At 38.2% G+C, this 18,163-nt stretch overlaps 1 protein-coding gene across 1 annotated transcript in view; it reads left to right on the forward strand.

Annotated features, from left to right (window-relative positions):
- Positions 1-18,163, forward strand: part of LOC123538366 (CTD small phosphatase-like protein) — a 117,727-nt gene that overhangs the window by 60,346 nt on the left and 39,218 nt on the right. Inside the window, exons 5-6 of the mRNA XM_045322411.2 lie at positions 1,061-1,159; positions 8,688-8,774. Of these exons, the coding sequence (XP_045178346.1) occupies positions 1,061-1,159; positions 8,688-8,774 (186 nt within the window). The remainder of the gene's footprint in view (positions 1-1,060; positions 1,160-8,687; positions 8,775-18,163) is intronic.

Consider the following 18,163-nt stretch of genomic DNA (forward strand, 5'->3'; position numbering starts at 1 on the left):
AAAAACTAGGTCACAATTAACGTAATCCATTTAACTTTTTCTCGGCGATATATGACCTTTTTGTGTGGATTCGCCGTAAAACCCAACTCAAAGAAAGTACAAAGTCATGTTAGTATAAAAATGCAGCATTTGAGCCTAGGACCCTCAAACTTGGTATGGAAATTGGCCCTGACTAGGTCAAAAGGGACTGTTACAAGAAAATGTTTATCCTGATGGTATTTAATGTGTATGCCTATGTGCTTTATGTCAATACCTTATCATATCATAATGAGCAATGGTACTCAGCTGAGCGATACAGGGCCATCATGGCACTCTTTTTATGTAATGGCTTTATTACATTCTCGCGATGTCAAACGTGATAAACACAATTTCACGTTCTTAAAATAAGTTTCGGTACTCCATGAAAAATGAGCGATTACAAAGTAACAAAATGATATAACAATTGCTATGAAGCCCTAAATAAAAGATGTAAATGCTTGCAATTTCATGGAAGGTTATTTACAGAAAAAGGTTAACACATACTACTGGATGCTTGAGGAACTGTGTGGCATTGATGCTTGAGGAACTGATGCTTGAGGAACTGATGCTTGAGGCACTGATGCTTGAGGAACTGATGCTTGAGGCACTGATGCTTGAGGAGCTGTGAGGCATTGATGCTTGAGGAACTGTGAGGCATTGATGCTTGAGGAACTGTGAGGCATTGATGCTTGAGGAACTGATGCTTGAGGCATTGATGCTTGAGGAACTGTGAGGCATTGATGCTTGAGGAACTGATGCTTGAGGCATTGATGCTTGAGGAACTGTGAGGCATTGATGCTTGAGGAACTGATGCTTGAGGCATTGATGCTTGAGGAACTGTGAGGCATTGATGCTTGAGGAACTGATGCTTGAGGAACTGTGAGGCATTGATGCTTGAGGAACTGTTTGTACAATGAGTGTTTACTATCTTAATAAAAACTTTCTGAAAAATATACAGCAAAATCATTGCAGCCAACAGATTTTAAAGCAATATTTTATTAATGGAGTAATAATGATACACTCTGACTACTTTCTGTTTCAGTATGCAGACCCAGTGGCAGATCTGTTAGACAAGTGGGGTGTTTTTAGGGCTCGTTTATTCAGGGAATCTTGTGTCTTTCATAGGGGTAACTATGTAAAAGTAAGTATATAAATAATGAACTAATTATACCTAGGAAAATAAGGTTTATGTGGTATAAAGGTTCATTGGTTGGTTTGTTTGCCAGTATGCTGCAAAGATTTTGTGGAGCAAAGCGCGTACGTAAAGTGTAGTCAGGCATGTCATATTTATACCTTTATTGTTTTGGGTCCAGTAGAACAAAGGACAAGGTCACAGTGACTTTGCAACTGAATTCAGTTTTCAACCAGTAACTCAATGCTTTATCTATAGCATCTCACAAAGTGACAAGGTGAGCTTTTGTGATCGCGCGGTGTCCGTCGTCCGTCCGTGCGTGCATCCGTGCGTCTGTAAACTTTTGCTTGTGACCACTCTAGAGGTCACATTTTTCGTGGGATCTTTATGAAAGTTGGTCAGAATGTTCATCTTGATGATATCTAGGTCAAGTTCGAAACTGGGTCATGTGCCATCAAAAACTAGGTCAGTAGGTCTAAAAATAGAAAAACCTTGTGACCTCTCTAGAGGCCATATATTTCACAAGATCTTCATGAAAATTGGTCGGAATGTTCACCTTGATGATATCTAGGTCAAGTTCCAAACTGGGTCACGTGCCTTCAAAAACTAGGTCAGTAGATCTAAAAATAGAAAAACCTTGTGACCTCTCTAGAGGCCATATTTTTCATGGGATCTGTATGAAAGTTGGTCTGAATGTTCATCTTGATGATATCTAGATCAGGTTTGAAAGTGGGTCACGTGCCTTCAAAAAGTAGGTCAGTAGGTCAAATAATGAAAAAACATTGTGACCTCTCTAGAGGCCATATTTTTTATGAGATCTGTATGAAAGTTGGTCTGAATGTTTATCTTGATGATATATAGGTCAGGTTTGAAACTGGGTCAACTGCAATCAAAAACTAGGTCAGTAGGTCTTAAAATAGAAAAACCTTGTGACCTCTCTAGAGGCCATACCCTTGAATGGATCTTCATGAAAATTGGTCAGAATGTTCACCTTGATGATATCTAGGTCAAGTTTGAAACTGGGTCACATGCCTTAAAAAACTAGGTCAGTAGGTCAAATAATAGAAAAACCTTGTGACCTCTCTAGAGGCCATACTTTTCATGGGATCTGTATGAAAGTTGGTCTGAATGTTCATCTTGATGATATCTAGGTCAAGTTTGAAACTGGGTCAGCTGGGATCAAAAACTAGGTCAGTAGGTCTAAAATAATTAAAATCTTTTGACCTCTCTAGAGGCCATATTTTTCAAGGGATCTTCATCAAAATTGATCTGAATGTTCACCTTGATGATATCTAGGTCAAGTTTGAAACTGGGTCAGGTGCCTTAAAAAACTAGGTCAGTAGGTCAAATAATAGAAAAACCTTGTGACCTCTCTAGAGGCCATATTTTTCATGAGATCTTCATGAAAGTTATTGAGAATGTTCACCTTGATGATATCTAGGTAAAGTTCAAAACAGGGTCACGTACCTTCGAAAACTAGGTCCGTAGGTCAAATAATAGAAAAACTTGTGACCTCTCTAGAGACCATATTTTTCAATGGATCTTCATGAAAATTGGTCAGAATTTTTATCTTGATAATATCTAGGTCAAGTTCAAAACTGGGTCACATGAGCTCTAAAACTAGGTCACTATGTCAAATAATAGAAAAAACGACGTCATACTCAAAACTGGGTCATGTGGGAAGAGGTGAGCGATTCAGGACCATCATGGTCCTCTTGTTCAAATAGGGGCACTTTGCCCCTTTTAAGGGCCGCTAGAGCATAAATTAGAAATACCTTTAAACAACTACTTCTCATGAACAGCTAGATGGATCTTCATCATTTGGTCTGTAGCATCATTATGAAGTCCTTTCCCAATTTGTTCTAATGGGGGCACTAGGCCACTTTTAGGGGCTACCAGAGCTAAAATTAGAAATACATTTAGACAACTTTTTCTCATGAACTACTTGATGGATCTTCATCAAACCTTGTCTAGAAGATCATAATAACGTTCTTTCTCATATTTGTCAGATTGGGGGTACTTGGCCCCTTTTAGGGGTTCCTAGAGTTAAATGAAAAAATACCTTTAAATAACTTTTTCTCATGAACCCCTTGATAGATCTTCTTCAAACCTGGTATAGAGGATCATTTTAAGGTCCTTTCTCAAATTTGTTTGGTAAGGGGCACTGGAGCTAAAAGTAGAAAAGCCTTTAAAAGACTTCTTCTCACCAACTGCTCAATGGATCTTCATTAGACTTGGTCTGTAGCATCATTATAAGGTCCTCTCTCTTTTAGGAGCTACCAGAGCTAAAATTAGAAATACCTTTAAATGACTTATTCTCATGAACCGCTTGATGGATCTACATCAAACCTGGTCTAGAGGATCATTATAAGGTCCTTCCTGAAATTTGTCGAGTTGGGGCACTTGGCCCCAGAGCTAAAAATAGAAATATATTTAAAATGAACGGCATGATGGATCTTCATCAATCTTGGCCTGTAGCATCATTAGAAGGACCTCTTCTACTCTCCTACTTGTATTTAATTGGGGGTTAGGGCTAAAAATAAAAATACCTTCTAACGACTACTTCTCATGAGCCACACAATGGATTTTCATCAAACTTGGTCCGTAGCATTATTATTCAAATTGTTCAAATGGGGAGGAGTGGGGGAGCAGTTGGCCCATTTTAAGGCGCCATTAGAGTTAAAACTAGAAATGCCATTAAATGACTTCTTCTCATGAACTGCTTAATGGATCTTCATCAAACTTGATTTGTAGCATCGTTATAAGGTCTTTTACAAATTTGTTCAATTGGAGACACTTTGTCCCTTTTAGGGGCTGCTAGAGTCAAAAATAGAAATACCTTTAAAGTAATTTTCTCATGAACTGCATGATGGATCTTCATCAGACTTACTCTGTAACATCATTATAAGGTCTTAAGTCAAACTTGTTTGAATGGGGCACAGTGAAGAAGTACAAAAAAAACCCCAAAAAACTTAAGTTTGAAGGAACAGCTTAAAGGATTTTCACAAAATCTAGTTAGAAGGAAAGTCAGATTAAGGTGTTCTTCAGGTGAATAACTTAGGCCCATTTGGGCCTCCTGTTTTAGTTGCCACCAGAACTGGAAATAGAGAATACTTGAAGCAACTGCTTCTCATGAATTGCGTCATTGATTTCACCAAACATAATCTCTAGCACCCTTCTTAGGTAGTCTCCTTAGACTTATATTTCTTCAAATTGTTTTTTGGTAACCCTTTTCTGGTTCAAGTGGTTCTGCTTGAATGATATGATAATGAGGCCACCAGAAGTAGAAGTAGAAAAACTAGAAAAATGAACTGCTTTATGGATCATCACTAAACTTGGTCTGTAGCATTTTTAGCTCACCTGAGCACAAAGTGCTCATGGTGAGCTGTTGTGATCACGCTGTATCCAGCGTCCGTCGTGCGTGTGTGCGTCCGTCCATCAAGTCGTCTGTCGTCAACAATTGTGTTTAAATGACATCTCCTCCTAAACCACTGGTCCGATATTAAAGTAATTTCACACAAATGGTCCTTATGTCACCCTCTACCAAGATTATTCAAATTTTACCGATTCGTCAAAAAACATGGCTGCCAGGGGGCATGGTCACTTTTCCCTATATGTATATAGTAGAAACTTTAAAAATCTTCTTGTGTGAAACTACTGGCCCGATTTTAAAATAATTTAACACAAATGGTCCTTGTGTGACCCTCTACCAAGATTGTTCAAATTATTCCGATTCGTCAAAAAACATGGCCGCAAGAGGGCATGGTTACTTTTCCCTATATGTATATAGTGGAAACTTTAAAAATCTTCTTGTGTGAAACTGCTTGCCAGATTTTAGAAAAATTTTAAACAAATGGTCCTTGTGTGGCCCTCTTCCAAGATTGTTCAAATTATTTTGATTTGTCAAAAAACATAGCAGCCAGAGGGCGTGGTCACTTTTCCCTATATGTATATTCTATGTGCAAACTTTAAAAGTCTTCTTGTGTGAAACTGCTTGGCCAATTTTAAAATAATTTTACAATGGTCCTTGTATGACCCTCTACCAAGATTATTCAGATTAATTTGATTTGTCAAAAAAAATGGCTGCCAGAGGGCGTGGTCACTTTTCCCTATATGTATATAGTGGAAACTTTAAAAATCTTTATATATGGAACTGCTGGTCCGATTTTAGAATAATTTTACATAAATGGTCCTTGTATGACCCTCTACCAAGATTGTTCAAATTATTCCGATTTGTCAAAAAACATGGCCACCAGAGGACATGATTACTTTTCCCTATATGTATATAGTGGAAACTTTAAAAATCTTGTGTGAAACTGCTTGCCTGATTTTAAAATAATTTTACACAAATGGTTCTTGTGTGACCCTCTTCCAAGATTGTTCAAATTATTTTGATTTGTCAAAAAACATAGCAGCCAGAGGGCGTGGTCACTTTTCCCTATAATTATTTTTTAGCTCACCTGTCACGGAGTGACGTGACAAGGTGAGCTATTGTGACCGCTTGATGTCTGTCGTCCGTCGTGCGTCGTCCGTCAACAGTTCCTAAAAAAATCTTCTTGAAAACCACTGGGCAGAATTACACCAAAATTCACAGGAATGATCCTTGGGTGGTCCCCTTTCAAAATTGTTCAAAGAATTGAATTCCATGCTGAACTCTGGTTGCCATGGCAACTTAAAGGAAAAACTTTTAAAATCTTCTCAAAAGCCAGAAGGCCTAGAGCTTAGATATTTGACATGTAGCATTGCCTAGTGGACCTCTACTAAAGTTGTTCAAATCATGACCCTGGGGTCAAAATTGACCCCGCCCCAGGGGTCACTTGATTTTACATAGGAAAATCTTCAAAAAAATTCTAAAAATAAACCAGAAAGCCTAGAACTTAGATACTTGACATGTAGCATTGCGTAGTGGACCTCTACAAAATTTGTTCAAATCATGACCCAGCCCCAGGGGTCACCTGATTTTACATAGGAAAATCTTCAAAAAATTTCTAAAAATAAACCAGAAGCCCTAGAGCTTAGATATTTCACATGTAGCATTGCCTAGTGGAACTCTACAAACTTTGTTCAAATCATGACCCATGGAGTCAAAATTGACCCCGCCCCAGTGGTCACTTGATTTTACATAGGAAAATCTTCAAAAAATTTCTAAAAATAAACCAGAAGGCCTATAGCTTAGATATTTCACATGTAGCATTGCCTAGTGGAACTCTACAAAAATTTTTCAAATCACGACCCCCGGTAGGAAAATCTTCAAAAATTTTCTAAAAATAAACCAGAAGTCCTAGAGCTTAGATATTTCACATGTAGCATTGCATAGTGGACCTCTACAAAATTTATTCAAATCATGACCCCCGGGGTCAAGATTGACCCACGCCCCAGCGGTCACTTGATTTTACATAGGAAAATTTTCAAAAAATTTCTAAAAATAAACCAGAAGGCCTAGATCTTAGATATTTGACATGTAGCATTGCCTAGTAGACTTCTACAAAATTTATTCAAATCATGACCCCCGGGGTCAAATTGACCCCACCCCATGGGGTTACTTGATTGTAGATAAAAAAATCTTCAAAATTTTCTAAAAATAAACTAGAAGGCCTAATCTTGGATATTTGAATGTAGCATTGCCTAGTGGACCTCTACAAAATTTGTTCAAATCTTGTTAAAATGTGTATGCCTGTGTGTTCTATGTCAAAACTTGATCATATCATTTTGAGCAATGGTACTCAGGTGAGCGATACAGGGCCATCATGGCCCTCTTGTATATGTATATAGTTGAAACTTTAAAAATCTTCTTGTTTGAAACTGCTAGCCCGATTCTGGCGTGTGATATCAGATTTGTAATGTCTGCCGTAATTGTTCAAATTATTGGCCTAGGTTAAAGTGTGTGTGACATGTACAGTGAAACACCGCTCGCTCGAGGTCACAAGGGGATGAGCAAAATGCTCGAGTTATCCATGGTTTCGAGCGACCCAAACATTGACCAACATACGGAGAAAATTGAAGTTTGTTTTACCAACTGTTATCGAGACCATTTGCAGAGGAAACGGTGATGCGTTATAATAACACACTCGTGACATTTTCAAAAAAAACGTATTACAAACGTTATTTATGAGAGATCGTAAATAGCACATGTGAAAAAACAGCTAAGACATTTTTTTATTTGAAATACTGTAATCGAATTCGCAGTTTTCTTTTCCAAAATAAGATCTCATAATTATCGTCTCAATTTTATGAAAATGCTATCTTATTTCCTTTATTTCAATGCAAACAACTGCTGATTAAAATATTAAGATCTCATAATTATCTCCTCGATCCCACAGAAAAAAAAGTAATAATTAATAACAATTTTGATCAATAAAAGTTTTCTTCCACCTTTCATCAGTAATTAATCTCATTATCAGATCAAATATACCGACAAACAAACATTTAAGATAGTCGGGGAATAGACCATGCAATTTTCACGATGTGAGAAAATTTTAAATTAACCGATACATTCTGACCGCCGATGGTGTGAAAAATTTTGACACCTCTGCTCGAGTTTGCCATAAGCAACAAAGAGTAAGTTAATACACAGGGACCGGGTGTCATACTCGAGCGATCGAGTTATCGATGCTCGACCCAGCCATGGTAATTTCACATAGAAAATAGAAGGAAATCGGCTGGGACCACTTGAATTGCTCGAACGAGCCCGGGTGCTCGAGTCATCGATGCTCGAGCGAGCGGTGTTTCACTGTATATAATATAGCCTAACATAGAAGAAACCTAACTCTGTACTTATACAAACACACTTGAAGTCTTGTACAAAGGTGAGCGCTTTAGGGTCAATGACCCTCTTGTTATAAGGTTCTCTCTCAAATTTATTCATATGGTTTAGCTCGACCGATGTTAGGAGCTGCAAGAGCTTTAAGTAGAAAAAAGCTTTTATACTAAACACAGTTGTTATTATTCATGATTCAGTGTGTCTTACATATTTTCAAGGTCAGATTCTCAGTTTCAGGAGAGCAACTTAAGACCACTCTGGTCCTCGTGTTTCTATTTCTTGATTTTATCTCTTAGCAGCTCATCAGTATATCAGTATCCCCATTTTTACTATTTCTTGGTATTTTGTCTAAGATTCCTGTGTCATTATTCACCCCCTTCCCCCTACTAACTCCTTGCCTTTCAACACACAATAGCACAGTGTCATGACCAACCAGTATTTATTTGGTAGAAACATATAAATCTTCCTGTCAGAAAACAGTGGTACTATTTCAAAATAACTTCACATATATTTGCCTTTTGTGACCCTCTACCAAAATTGCTAAAGCAAGATGTGATATTTGTTTAACTGTAATGGGACCAATGTTGAGCAAATGATACCGTATTCTCTCCAGGCTAGAAAGTGTCTTAGTTTTCATTAGGATATGCCTTATAATGATCATGCAAAGTGAGAAATGAAATGGTAACATACCTGAATGATCCAGCTTTAAATGAATCCTGTGGAGATAACTGCTTGATTTGATGACCATAAATGGAATATGTTTGTTGTTTATTTCAGGACTTAAGTCGACTTGGGCGTGATCTAAGTCAGGTGATAATTATAGATAACTCGCCAGCTTCCTATATCTTCCATCCTGATAATGCAGTAAGTATTTCTACATTTCTTACACAGAATTAAGCCACCAGTTGAGGTAGCTGTACGTGTTTGTTACACAGAATTAAGCCACCAGTTGAGGTAGCTGTGCGTGTTTGTTACACAGAATTAAGCCACCAGTTGAGGTAGCTGTATGTGTTTGTTACACAGAATTAACCCACCAGTTGAGGTAGCTGTACGTGTTTGTTACACAGAAGGTAATCGTCTGAAATACAAAATGTAAAGTATGCATCGAATTTATGACAGTGTAATGTTCATTCTAAATAATTACTACTTTAAGAACAAGAGCTGCCAGAGGACAGCATGCTTGACTATTCAACAGCCTTGTAAATTGAATGAATATAAAAGTTGAAAAAGGGACACAGTTTTGTAAAAATGCAAAACAGAGTTATGGAACCTGTACAGTGCACGTCAGCACATCAAAATGGACAAGTGTGTGAAGTTTCAATCCATTCTATTTGTGGGAACTGAGCTTCTAGCTTACATACAAAACTAAATCTAAAGCTACCAAGTCGAAAAAAGGGTATAACTTTGTAAAAATGCAAAATATAAATCCAGTACAATACGTGTCAAGGCATCACAGTAACAAGTATGTAAAGTTTTAATCAATTTCCATCAGTGGGTACTGAGATACTAGCTTACATACAAAAACTTAACCAAAAACTGCTTAGTCATAAAAGGGGCATAATTTTGTACAAATGCAAAGTAGTATGGAATCTGTGGACTTCATGTAATATCATCATAGTGAATAAGTATGTGAAATTCCAATCTATTCCCATTAGTGCATACTGAGATACCAGGTTACAGACAAAACTTAAAGGTTCATAATGCCTTTGTTTATAATGTGGCCGCTACATTTTTGATTATGACCATATATTTTTAGCTCACCTGTCACAAAGTGACAAGGTGAGCTTTTGTGATCGCGCGGTGTCCGTCGTCCGTCCGTGCGTGCGTCCGTCCGTAAACTTTTGCTTGTGACCACTCTAGAGGTCACATTTTTCATGGGATCTTTATGAAAGTTGGTCAGAATGTTCATCTTGATGATATCTAGGTCAAGTTCGAAACTGGGTCACGTGCCTTCAAAAACTAGGTCAGTAGGTCTAAAAATAGAAAAACCTTGTGACCTCTCTAGAGGCCATATATTTCACAAGGTCTTCATGAAAATTGGTCAGAATGTTCACCTTGATGATATCTAGGTCAGGTTCGAAACTGAGTCACATGCTGTCAAAAACGAGGTCAGTAGGTCAAATAATAGAAAAACCTTGTGACCTCTCTAAAGGCCATATTTTTCATGGGATCTGTATGAAAGTTGGTCTGAATGTTCATCTTGATGATATCTAGGTCAAGTTCGAAACAGGGTCATGTGCGGTCAAAAACTAGGTCAGTAGGTCTAAAAATAGAAAAACCTTGTGACCTCTCTAGAGGCCATACTTGTGAATGGATCTCCATAAAAATTGGCCAGAATGTTCACCTTGATGATATCTAGGTCAAGTTTGAAACTGGGTCACGTGCCTTAAAAAACTAGGTCAGTAGGTCAAATAATAAAAAAACCTTGTGACCTCTCTAGAGGCCATACTTTTCATGGGATCTGTATGAAAGTTGGTCTGAATGTTCATCTTGATGATATCTAGGTCAGGTTTGAAACTGGGTCAACTGCGGTCAAAAACTAGGTCAGTAGGTCTAAAATTATAAAAATCTTTTGACCTCTCTAGAGGCCATATTTTTCAATGGATCTTCATGAAAATTGATCTGAATGTTCATCTTGATGATATCTAGGTCAGTTTCGAAACTGGGTCACGTGCGGTCAAAAACTAGGCCAGTAGGTATAAAAATAGAAAAACCTTGTGACCTCTCTAGAGGCCATATTTTTCATGAGATCTTCATGAAAATTAGTGAGAATGTTCACCTTGATGATATCTAGATAAAATTCAAAACAGGATCACGTACCTTCGAAAACTAGGTCAATAGGTCAAATAATAGAAAAACATTGTGACCTCTCTAGAGACCATATTTTTCAATGGATCTTCTTGAAAATTGGTCAGAATTTTTATCTTGATAATATCTAGGTCAAGTTCAAAACTGGGTCACATGAGCTAAAAAACTAGGTCACTATGTCAAATAATAGAAAAAACGACTTCATACTCAAAACTGAGTGATGTTGGAAGAGGTGAGCGATTCGGGACCATCATGGTCCTCTTGTTGATAATTGTTTTCTGATGTAGTTGTCAAAGATTTTTATATCAATTATCATAGTGGAAAATATTAGTGAATCCATTGTTACGGAACCTGTGTAATATGTCAGTTTATCACTGTAAATATGTGTAAGAAGTTTCAGTCCATTCCCACAAGTGGATACTGAGATACCAGCTTACATATAAAAACTTAGACGCCATAGACGACACATGGGCAAGTCCTATAGCGGGACGTACTCTTTGAATTGCTTTCATTGTGTTATATAAAAAAAGTCTAATCACTACTGGGGGAGACACATTGTTTTTGCCCTGTTCGTCCATCCGTCCGTCCACACCATTTCCAATAAATAACTAGAGAATCATTTAACCTAGAACCTTCAAACTTCGTAGGATGGTAGGGCTTATGGAGCAGATGACCCCTTTTCTTTTTGGGGTCACTCCATCAATGTTCAAGGTCACAGGGGCCTTAACTTGGAAAATATTCCGATCAATAACTTGAGAAGCATTTGACCCAGAATGTTGAAACTTCATAGGATGATTGGACATGCAGAGTAGATGAATCTTATTGATTTTGAGGTCACTCGATCAGAGTTCAAGGTCACAGGGGCCAGAATCTGTTACACATCATTTCCGATCAATAGCTGGAGAACCATTTGACCTAGAACCTTCAAACTTCATAGGGTGATAGAGCTTACAGAGTAGATGACCCCTATCATTTTTGTGTCTGTCCTGTCCATCCGTCGGTTCGTCCGTTCGTTCGTCCGTACGAGGTTAATCAAATGGGACTGTTTCGTCTAGCATCAATACCCCTTACTAGAATGACTTGATACTAATGCAGATGTAACCTGTGACCATTCCTCATCTTCAGACATCACCTGACCTCAGTTTGACCTTGACCTTGACCTCATTTTGGACATAGGTTGCTTTATATGGGCCATCTCTTGGTTAACCAAATGGGACTGTTTCGTCTAGCATCAATACCGCTTACAAGAATGAATTGATACTAATACAGATGTAACCTGTGACCATTCCACATCTTCAAACATCACCTGACCTCAGTTTGACCTTGACCTCGTTTTGGACTTAAGTTGCTTTGTAGCGACAAGGATGCCACCGGGGGCATCAAGCGTTTATTGAACGCAGCTCCTTGATTCATCTGATGTGCATGAAACTTGGTTTCTACGAAATCTCGGACGAATTTTTATCTGGGTCACATGGGGCCAAAAACTAGGTCACCAGTTCAAATCAAAGAAAAAGCTTGTTTACACTCTAGGGGCCACATTTTTGATTCAATCTTCATAAAATTTGGTCTAAATGTTTGGTATCTTGGTTCCTTGTATGATTTCGAATCTGGGTCATGTAGGATAAAAAAAAAGGTCACTTGGTAAAATACAAGGAAAAGCTTCTTTACAATCTAGAGGCCACATTTTTGCTCCTCCAATCTTCACGAAACTTTGTCATAATAATTGTTTTCATGAAGTCTTGTATGATTTCGAATCTGGGTCATGTGGGGTCAGAAACTAGCTCACTAGGTCAAATCAAAGAAAATGCTTGTTTACACTCGGGCCACATTTTTGGTCCAATCTTAATGAAAATTGGTCAGAATATTTGTCTCCATGAAATCTCTGGTTAAAAAGTGGATCCAGTTGTGTAAAAAAACTAGGTCACTAGGCTAAATCGAAGAAAGATCTTGTTTATGCTCTAGAGGCCACATTTTCACTCCAATCTTCATGAAACTGAGTTGGAATGTTTATCTCCTTGAAAGCTCTGACGAGTTTGAAACTGGGTCATGTGGTGTCAAACTCTGGGTCACTATGTCAAACATGTTTACACTGTTATGGTGCGTTACTCTGGTGAGCGACCTAGGGTCTTTGGCCCTCTTGTTACTTAGAATTTCAGGTTAAAGTTTTTGTGCACTTTCACTTTATCTTAGTTATTACTGAATGGATTTGATTCAAACTTAAGATAGTTGTTCCACATCAAATGACACAAGGTCTGTAACTCTGGCACCAATTTTTAGCTCACCTGAGCACGAAGTGCTCAAAGGTGAGCTTTAGTGATCACCCTGTGTCCGGCGTCCGTCGTCGTCCGTCCGTCCGTCCATCGTCAACAATTTGACTGTTAACACTCTAGAGGTCAAATTTTTGGCCCAATCTTAATGAAACTTGGTCAGAATGTTACCCTCCATAAAATCTTGGACGAGTTCGATATTGGGTCATCTGGGTTCAAAAACTAGGTCACCAGGTCAAATCAAAGGAAAAGCTTGTTAACACTCTAGAGGTCACAATTTTGACCCAATCTTAATGAAACTTGGCCAGAATGTTACCCTCCATAAAGTCTTGGACGAGTTCGATATTCGGTCATCTGGGGTCAAAAACTGGTCACCAGGTCAAATCAAAGGAAAAGCTTGTTAACACTCTAGAGGTCACATTTTTGGCCCAATCTTAATGAAACTTGGTCAGAATGTTACCCTCTATAAAATCTTGGATGAGTTCAATATTGGGTCATCTGGGGTCAAAAACTAGGTCACCAGGTCAAATCAAAGGAAAAGCTTGTTAACACTGTAGAGGCCGCATTTATGACTGTATCTTCATGAAACTTGGTCAGAATGTTAATATTCATGATCTTAAGGTCCAGTTTGAATCTGGGTCATGTAGGATTAAAAACTAGGTCACCTGGTCAAATCAAAGGAAAAGCTAGTTAACACTGTAGAGGCCACATTTATGACCATATCTTAAAGAAACTTGGTCAGAATGTTTAGCTTGATGCTCTTTAGGTCAAGTTTAAACCTGGGTCAGCTTCGGTCAAAAACTAGGTCACTAGGTTAAATCAAAGGAAAAGCTTGTTATCACTGTAGAGGCCACATTTATGGCTATATCTTCATGAAACTTAGTCAGAATATTAAACTTGATGATCTTTAGGTCAAGTTTGAATCTGGGTCATGTTGGGTCAAGAATTAGGTCATGGGGGCAAATCAAAGGAAAAGCTTGTTAACACTCTAGAGGCCACATTTATGACTGTAACTTCATGAAACTTAGAATGTTAAACTTGATGATCTTTAGGTCAAGTTCAAATCTGGGTCATGTTGGGTCAAAAACTAGGTCACGGGGTCAAATCAAAAGAAAAGCTAGTTAACACTGTAGAGGCCACATTTATGAACATATCTTGATGAAACTTGGTCAGAATGTTAATCTTGATGATCTTTAGGTCAATAGGTCAGGTGAGCGATACAGGGCCTTCATGGCCCTCTTGTTCTTGAATTATGCCCCCTTTTTAGCTCACCTGAGCCAAAGGCTCATGGTGAGCTTTTGTGACCGCTCAATGTCCGTCGTGCGTCGTGTGTCCGTCAACATTTTATAAAAAAAATCTTCTCGAAAACCACAGGGCAGAATTACACCAAACTTCACAGGAATGATCCTTGGGTGGTCCCCTTTCAAAATTGTTCAAAGAATTTAATTTCATGCAGAACTCTGGTTGCCATGGAAAAACTTTAAAAAATCTTCTTGTCTAAAACCGCAAGGCATAGAGCCTTGATATTTGGCGTGTGACATAATTTATGGTCCTCTATCAAGATTGTTAAAATTGTGCCCCTTGGGTGAAAAGAGGCCCCGCCCCGGGGGTCACAAGTTTTACATAGACTTATATAGGAAAAAACTTTAAAAATCTTCTTGTCTAAAACCACAAGACATAGGCCTTTGATATTTTGTATGTAGCATTGCTTTGTGGTCCTCTACCAAAATTTTCAAATTATGCCCCTGGGGTGAAAAGAGGCCCAGCCCTGGGGGTCTCAAGTTTTACATAGACTTATATAGAAAAAACTTTAAAAATCTTCTTGCCTGAAACTGCAAGGCCAAGGCTTTTGATATTTGTTATGTTGCCTTTCCTAGTGTTTCTCTACTAGAATTGTTCAAATTATATTCCTGGGGTGAAAAGAGGCCCTGTCCTGGGGGTACCAAGTTTATCATAAGACTTACATAGGGAAAAAAATAATGGTCTTTTTGTATGAAAGTTCAAGGCCTAGGCTTTTGATATTTGGTATGTAGAGTAACTGGTGGATCTCTAACAAGTTTGTTCAAATTATGCCCCTGGGGTGAAAAGAGGCCCCGCCCTGGGGGTCACTTGTTATAATTATGAGTTATACAGGAAAAAATACTTAAAAAATTATCAGGTCATAGAATGTTTAATTATAATTACCTGATGACCCCAAGCAATTAGGATCACTTGACTGTGACCTTGATCTACTGACATACTTTCTTGTTTTTTAAAGTACAGCCTTGAAATTTTGGGTGACATGTACAGTTGCACACCAGTCTTAAAACTGACTTTCAGTTACCATGAATGTGACCTACTGACCTACCTTCTTAATATTTTAGCATCAGTTTGCCATTAGAAAAATCTGGCTCATATTACTCAGGTGAGCGATCCAGGGTCATCATGACCCTCTTGTTACTTAGAATTTTATGTTAATTTTGATGCATTTTCACTGTTGTTTTAAAGGGATTTGATTCCCACTTTGCTCAGTAGGGAGAGCGTTGGTCTACGGATTGGGGGGTCGCGAGTTCGATCCCTGGGCGGGGCGTATGTTCTCCGTGACGATTTGATAAAAGAAAAGACATTGTGTCTGAAATCATTCCTCCTCCACCTCTGATAATTCATGTGGGGAAGTTGGCAGTTACCTGTGGAGAACAGGTTTGTACTGGTACAGAATCCAGGAACACTGGTTAGGTTAACTGCCCGCCGTTATATGACTGAAATACTGTTGCAAAACGGCGTTAAACCCAAAACAAACAAACAAATCAAACTTAAAATAATTGTTCATCATCATTGCCTACATCATTTGACACAAGGACCATAACTGTGACACCTGTATTTTATGAGTTATCCCCCTTTTTACTTAAAATTTCAGGTAATAGTTTTTAGCCCGACTATTCAAAGAATAGTGAGCTATTGGACTCGCCCATGCGTCGGAGTCCGTTTCCGCATCCGCGTCCCGATTTGGTTAAGTTTTTGTATGTAAGCTGGTATCTCAGTAACCACTTGTTGGAATGGATTGAAACTTCACACACTTATTCACTGTGATAAACTGACTTACATTGCACAGGTTCCATAACTCTATTTTGCTTTTTAAAAAAATTATGCCCTTTTTTCGACTTTTTTTTTTGGGAATGGATTGAAACTTCACAAACTTGTTCACAGTCATCATCTGACATGCACTAAGCAGGTCCCATAACTCTACTTTGCATTTTTTTCAAAATTATGCCCCTTTTTACACTTAGCAGTTTTTGGTTAAGTTTTTGTATGTAAGCTGGTATCTCAGTATCCACAAATGGGAATGGATTGAAATTTTACAAACTTGTTCACTGTCATGATATGACATGCACTATGCAGGTCCCATAACTCTATTTTGCATTTTTTCAAAATTATGCCCCTTTTTCGACTTAGAAAATTTTGGTTAAAGTTTTGTAAGCTGGTATCTCAGTACCCAATAATGGGAATGGGTTGAAACTTCACACACTTGTTCACAGTCATCATCTGACATGCACTATGCAGGTCCCATAACTCTATTTTGCATTTTTACAAAATTATGCCCCTTTTTCGACTTAGGAGTTTTTAGCTCACCTGAGCACGAAGTGCTCAAAGGTGAGCTTTAGTGATCACCCTGTGTCCGTCGTCGTCCGTCGTCCGTCCGTCCGTCCGTCCGTCCGTCGTCAACAATTTGACTGTTAACACTCTAGAGGTCACATTTTTGACCCAATCTTAATGAAACTTGGTCAGAATGTTACCCTCAATAAAATCTTGGACGAGTTCGATATTGGGTCATCTGGGATCAAAAACTAGGTCATCAGGTCAAATCAAAGGAAAAGCTTGTTAACACTCTAGAGGTCACATTTTTGGCCCAATCTTAATGAAACTTGGTCAGAATGTTACCCTCAATAAAATCTTGGACGAGTTCGATATTGGGTCATCTGGGGTCAAAAACTAGGTCATAAGGTCAAATCAACGGAAAAGCTTGTTAACACTCTAGAGGTCACAATTTTGGCACAATCTTAATGAAACTTGGTCAGGATGTTACCCTCAATAAAATTTTGGACGAGTTGGATATTGGGTCATCTGGGGTCAAAAACTAGGTCACCAGGTCAAATCAAAGGAAAAGCTTGTTAACACTCTAGAGGTCACATTTTTGGCCCAGTCTTAATGAAACTTGGTCAGAATGTTACCCTTAATAAAATCTTGGACGAGTTCGATATTTGGTTATCTGGGTTCATAAACTAGGTCACCAGGTCAAATCAAAGGAAAAGCTTGTTAACACTGTAGAAGCCGCATTTATGACTGTATCTTCATGAAACTTGGTCAGATTGTTAATATTGATGATCTTAAAGTCCAGTTTGAATCTGGGTCATGTAGGATAAAAAACTAGGTCACCAAGCCAAATCAAATGAAAAGCTAGTTTACACTGTAGAGGCCACATTTATGACCATATCTTAATGAAACTTGGTCAAAATGTTAATCTTGATGATCTATAGCTCAATTTCAAATCTGGGTTAGGTGGGGTCAAAAACTAGGTCACTAGGTCATATCAAAGGAAAAGCTTGTTAACACTCTAGAGGCCACATTTATGACTATATCTTCATGAAACTTAGTCAGAATGTTAAACTTGATGATCTTTAGGACAAATTTGAATCTGCGTCATGTCGGGTCAAAAACTAGGTCACCAGGTCAAATCAAAGGAAAAGCTAATTAACACTGTAGAGGCCACATTTATGACCATATCTTAATGAAACTTGGTCAGAATGTTAATCTTGATGATCTTTAGGTCAAGTTTAAATCTGGGTCAGATGGAGTCAAAAACTAGGTCACTAGTCATATCAAAGGAAAAGCTTGTTAACACTCTAGAGGCCACATTTATGACTGTATCTTCATGAAACTTAGTCAGAATGTTATACTTGATGGTCTTTAGGTCAAGTTCGAATCTGGGTCATGTCGGGTCAAAAACTAGGTCACGGGGGTCAAATAAAAGGAATAGCTAGTTAACACTTTAGAGGCCACATTTATGACCATATCTTAATGAAACTTGGTCAAATGTTAATCTTGATGATCTATAGGTCAAGTTTAAATCTGGGTCAGGTGTGTTAAAAAACTAGGTCACTAGGTCAAATCAAAGGAAAAGCTTGTTAACACTCTAGAGGC

The sequence above is a fragment of the Mercenaria mercenaria genome, chromosome 18 (assembly GCF_021730395.1).
Source record: "Mercenaria mercenaria strain notata chromosome 18, MADL_Memer_1, whole genome shotgun sequence".
Classification (NCBI taxonomy): Eukaryota; Metazoa; Mollusca; class Bivalvia; order Venerida; family Veneridae; genus Mercenaria; species Mercenaria mercenaria.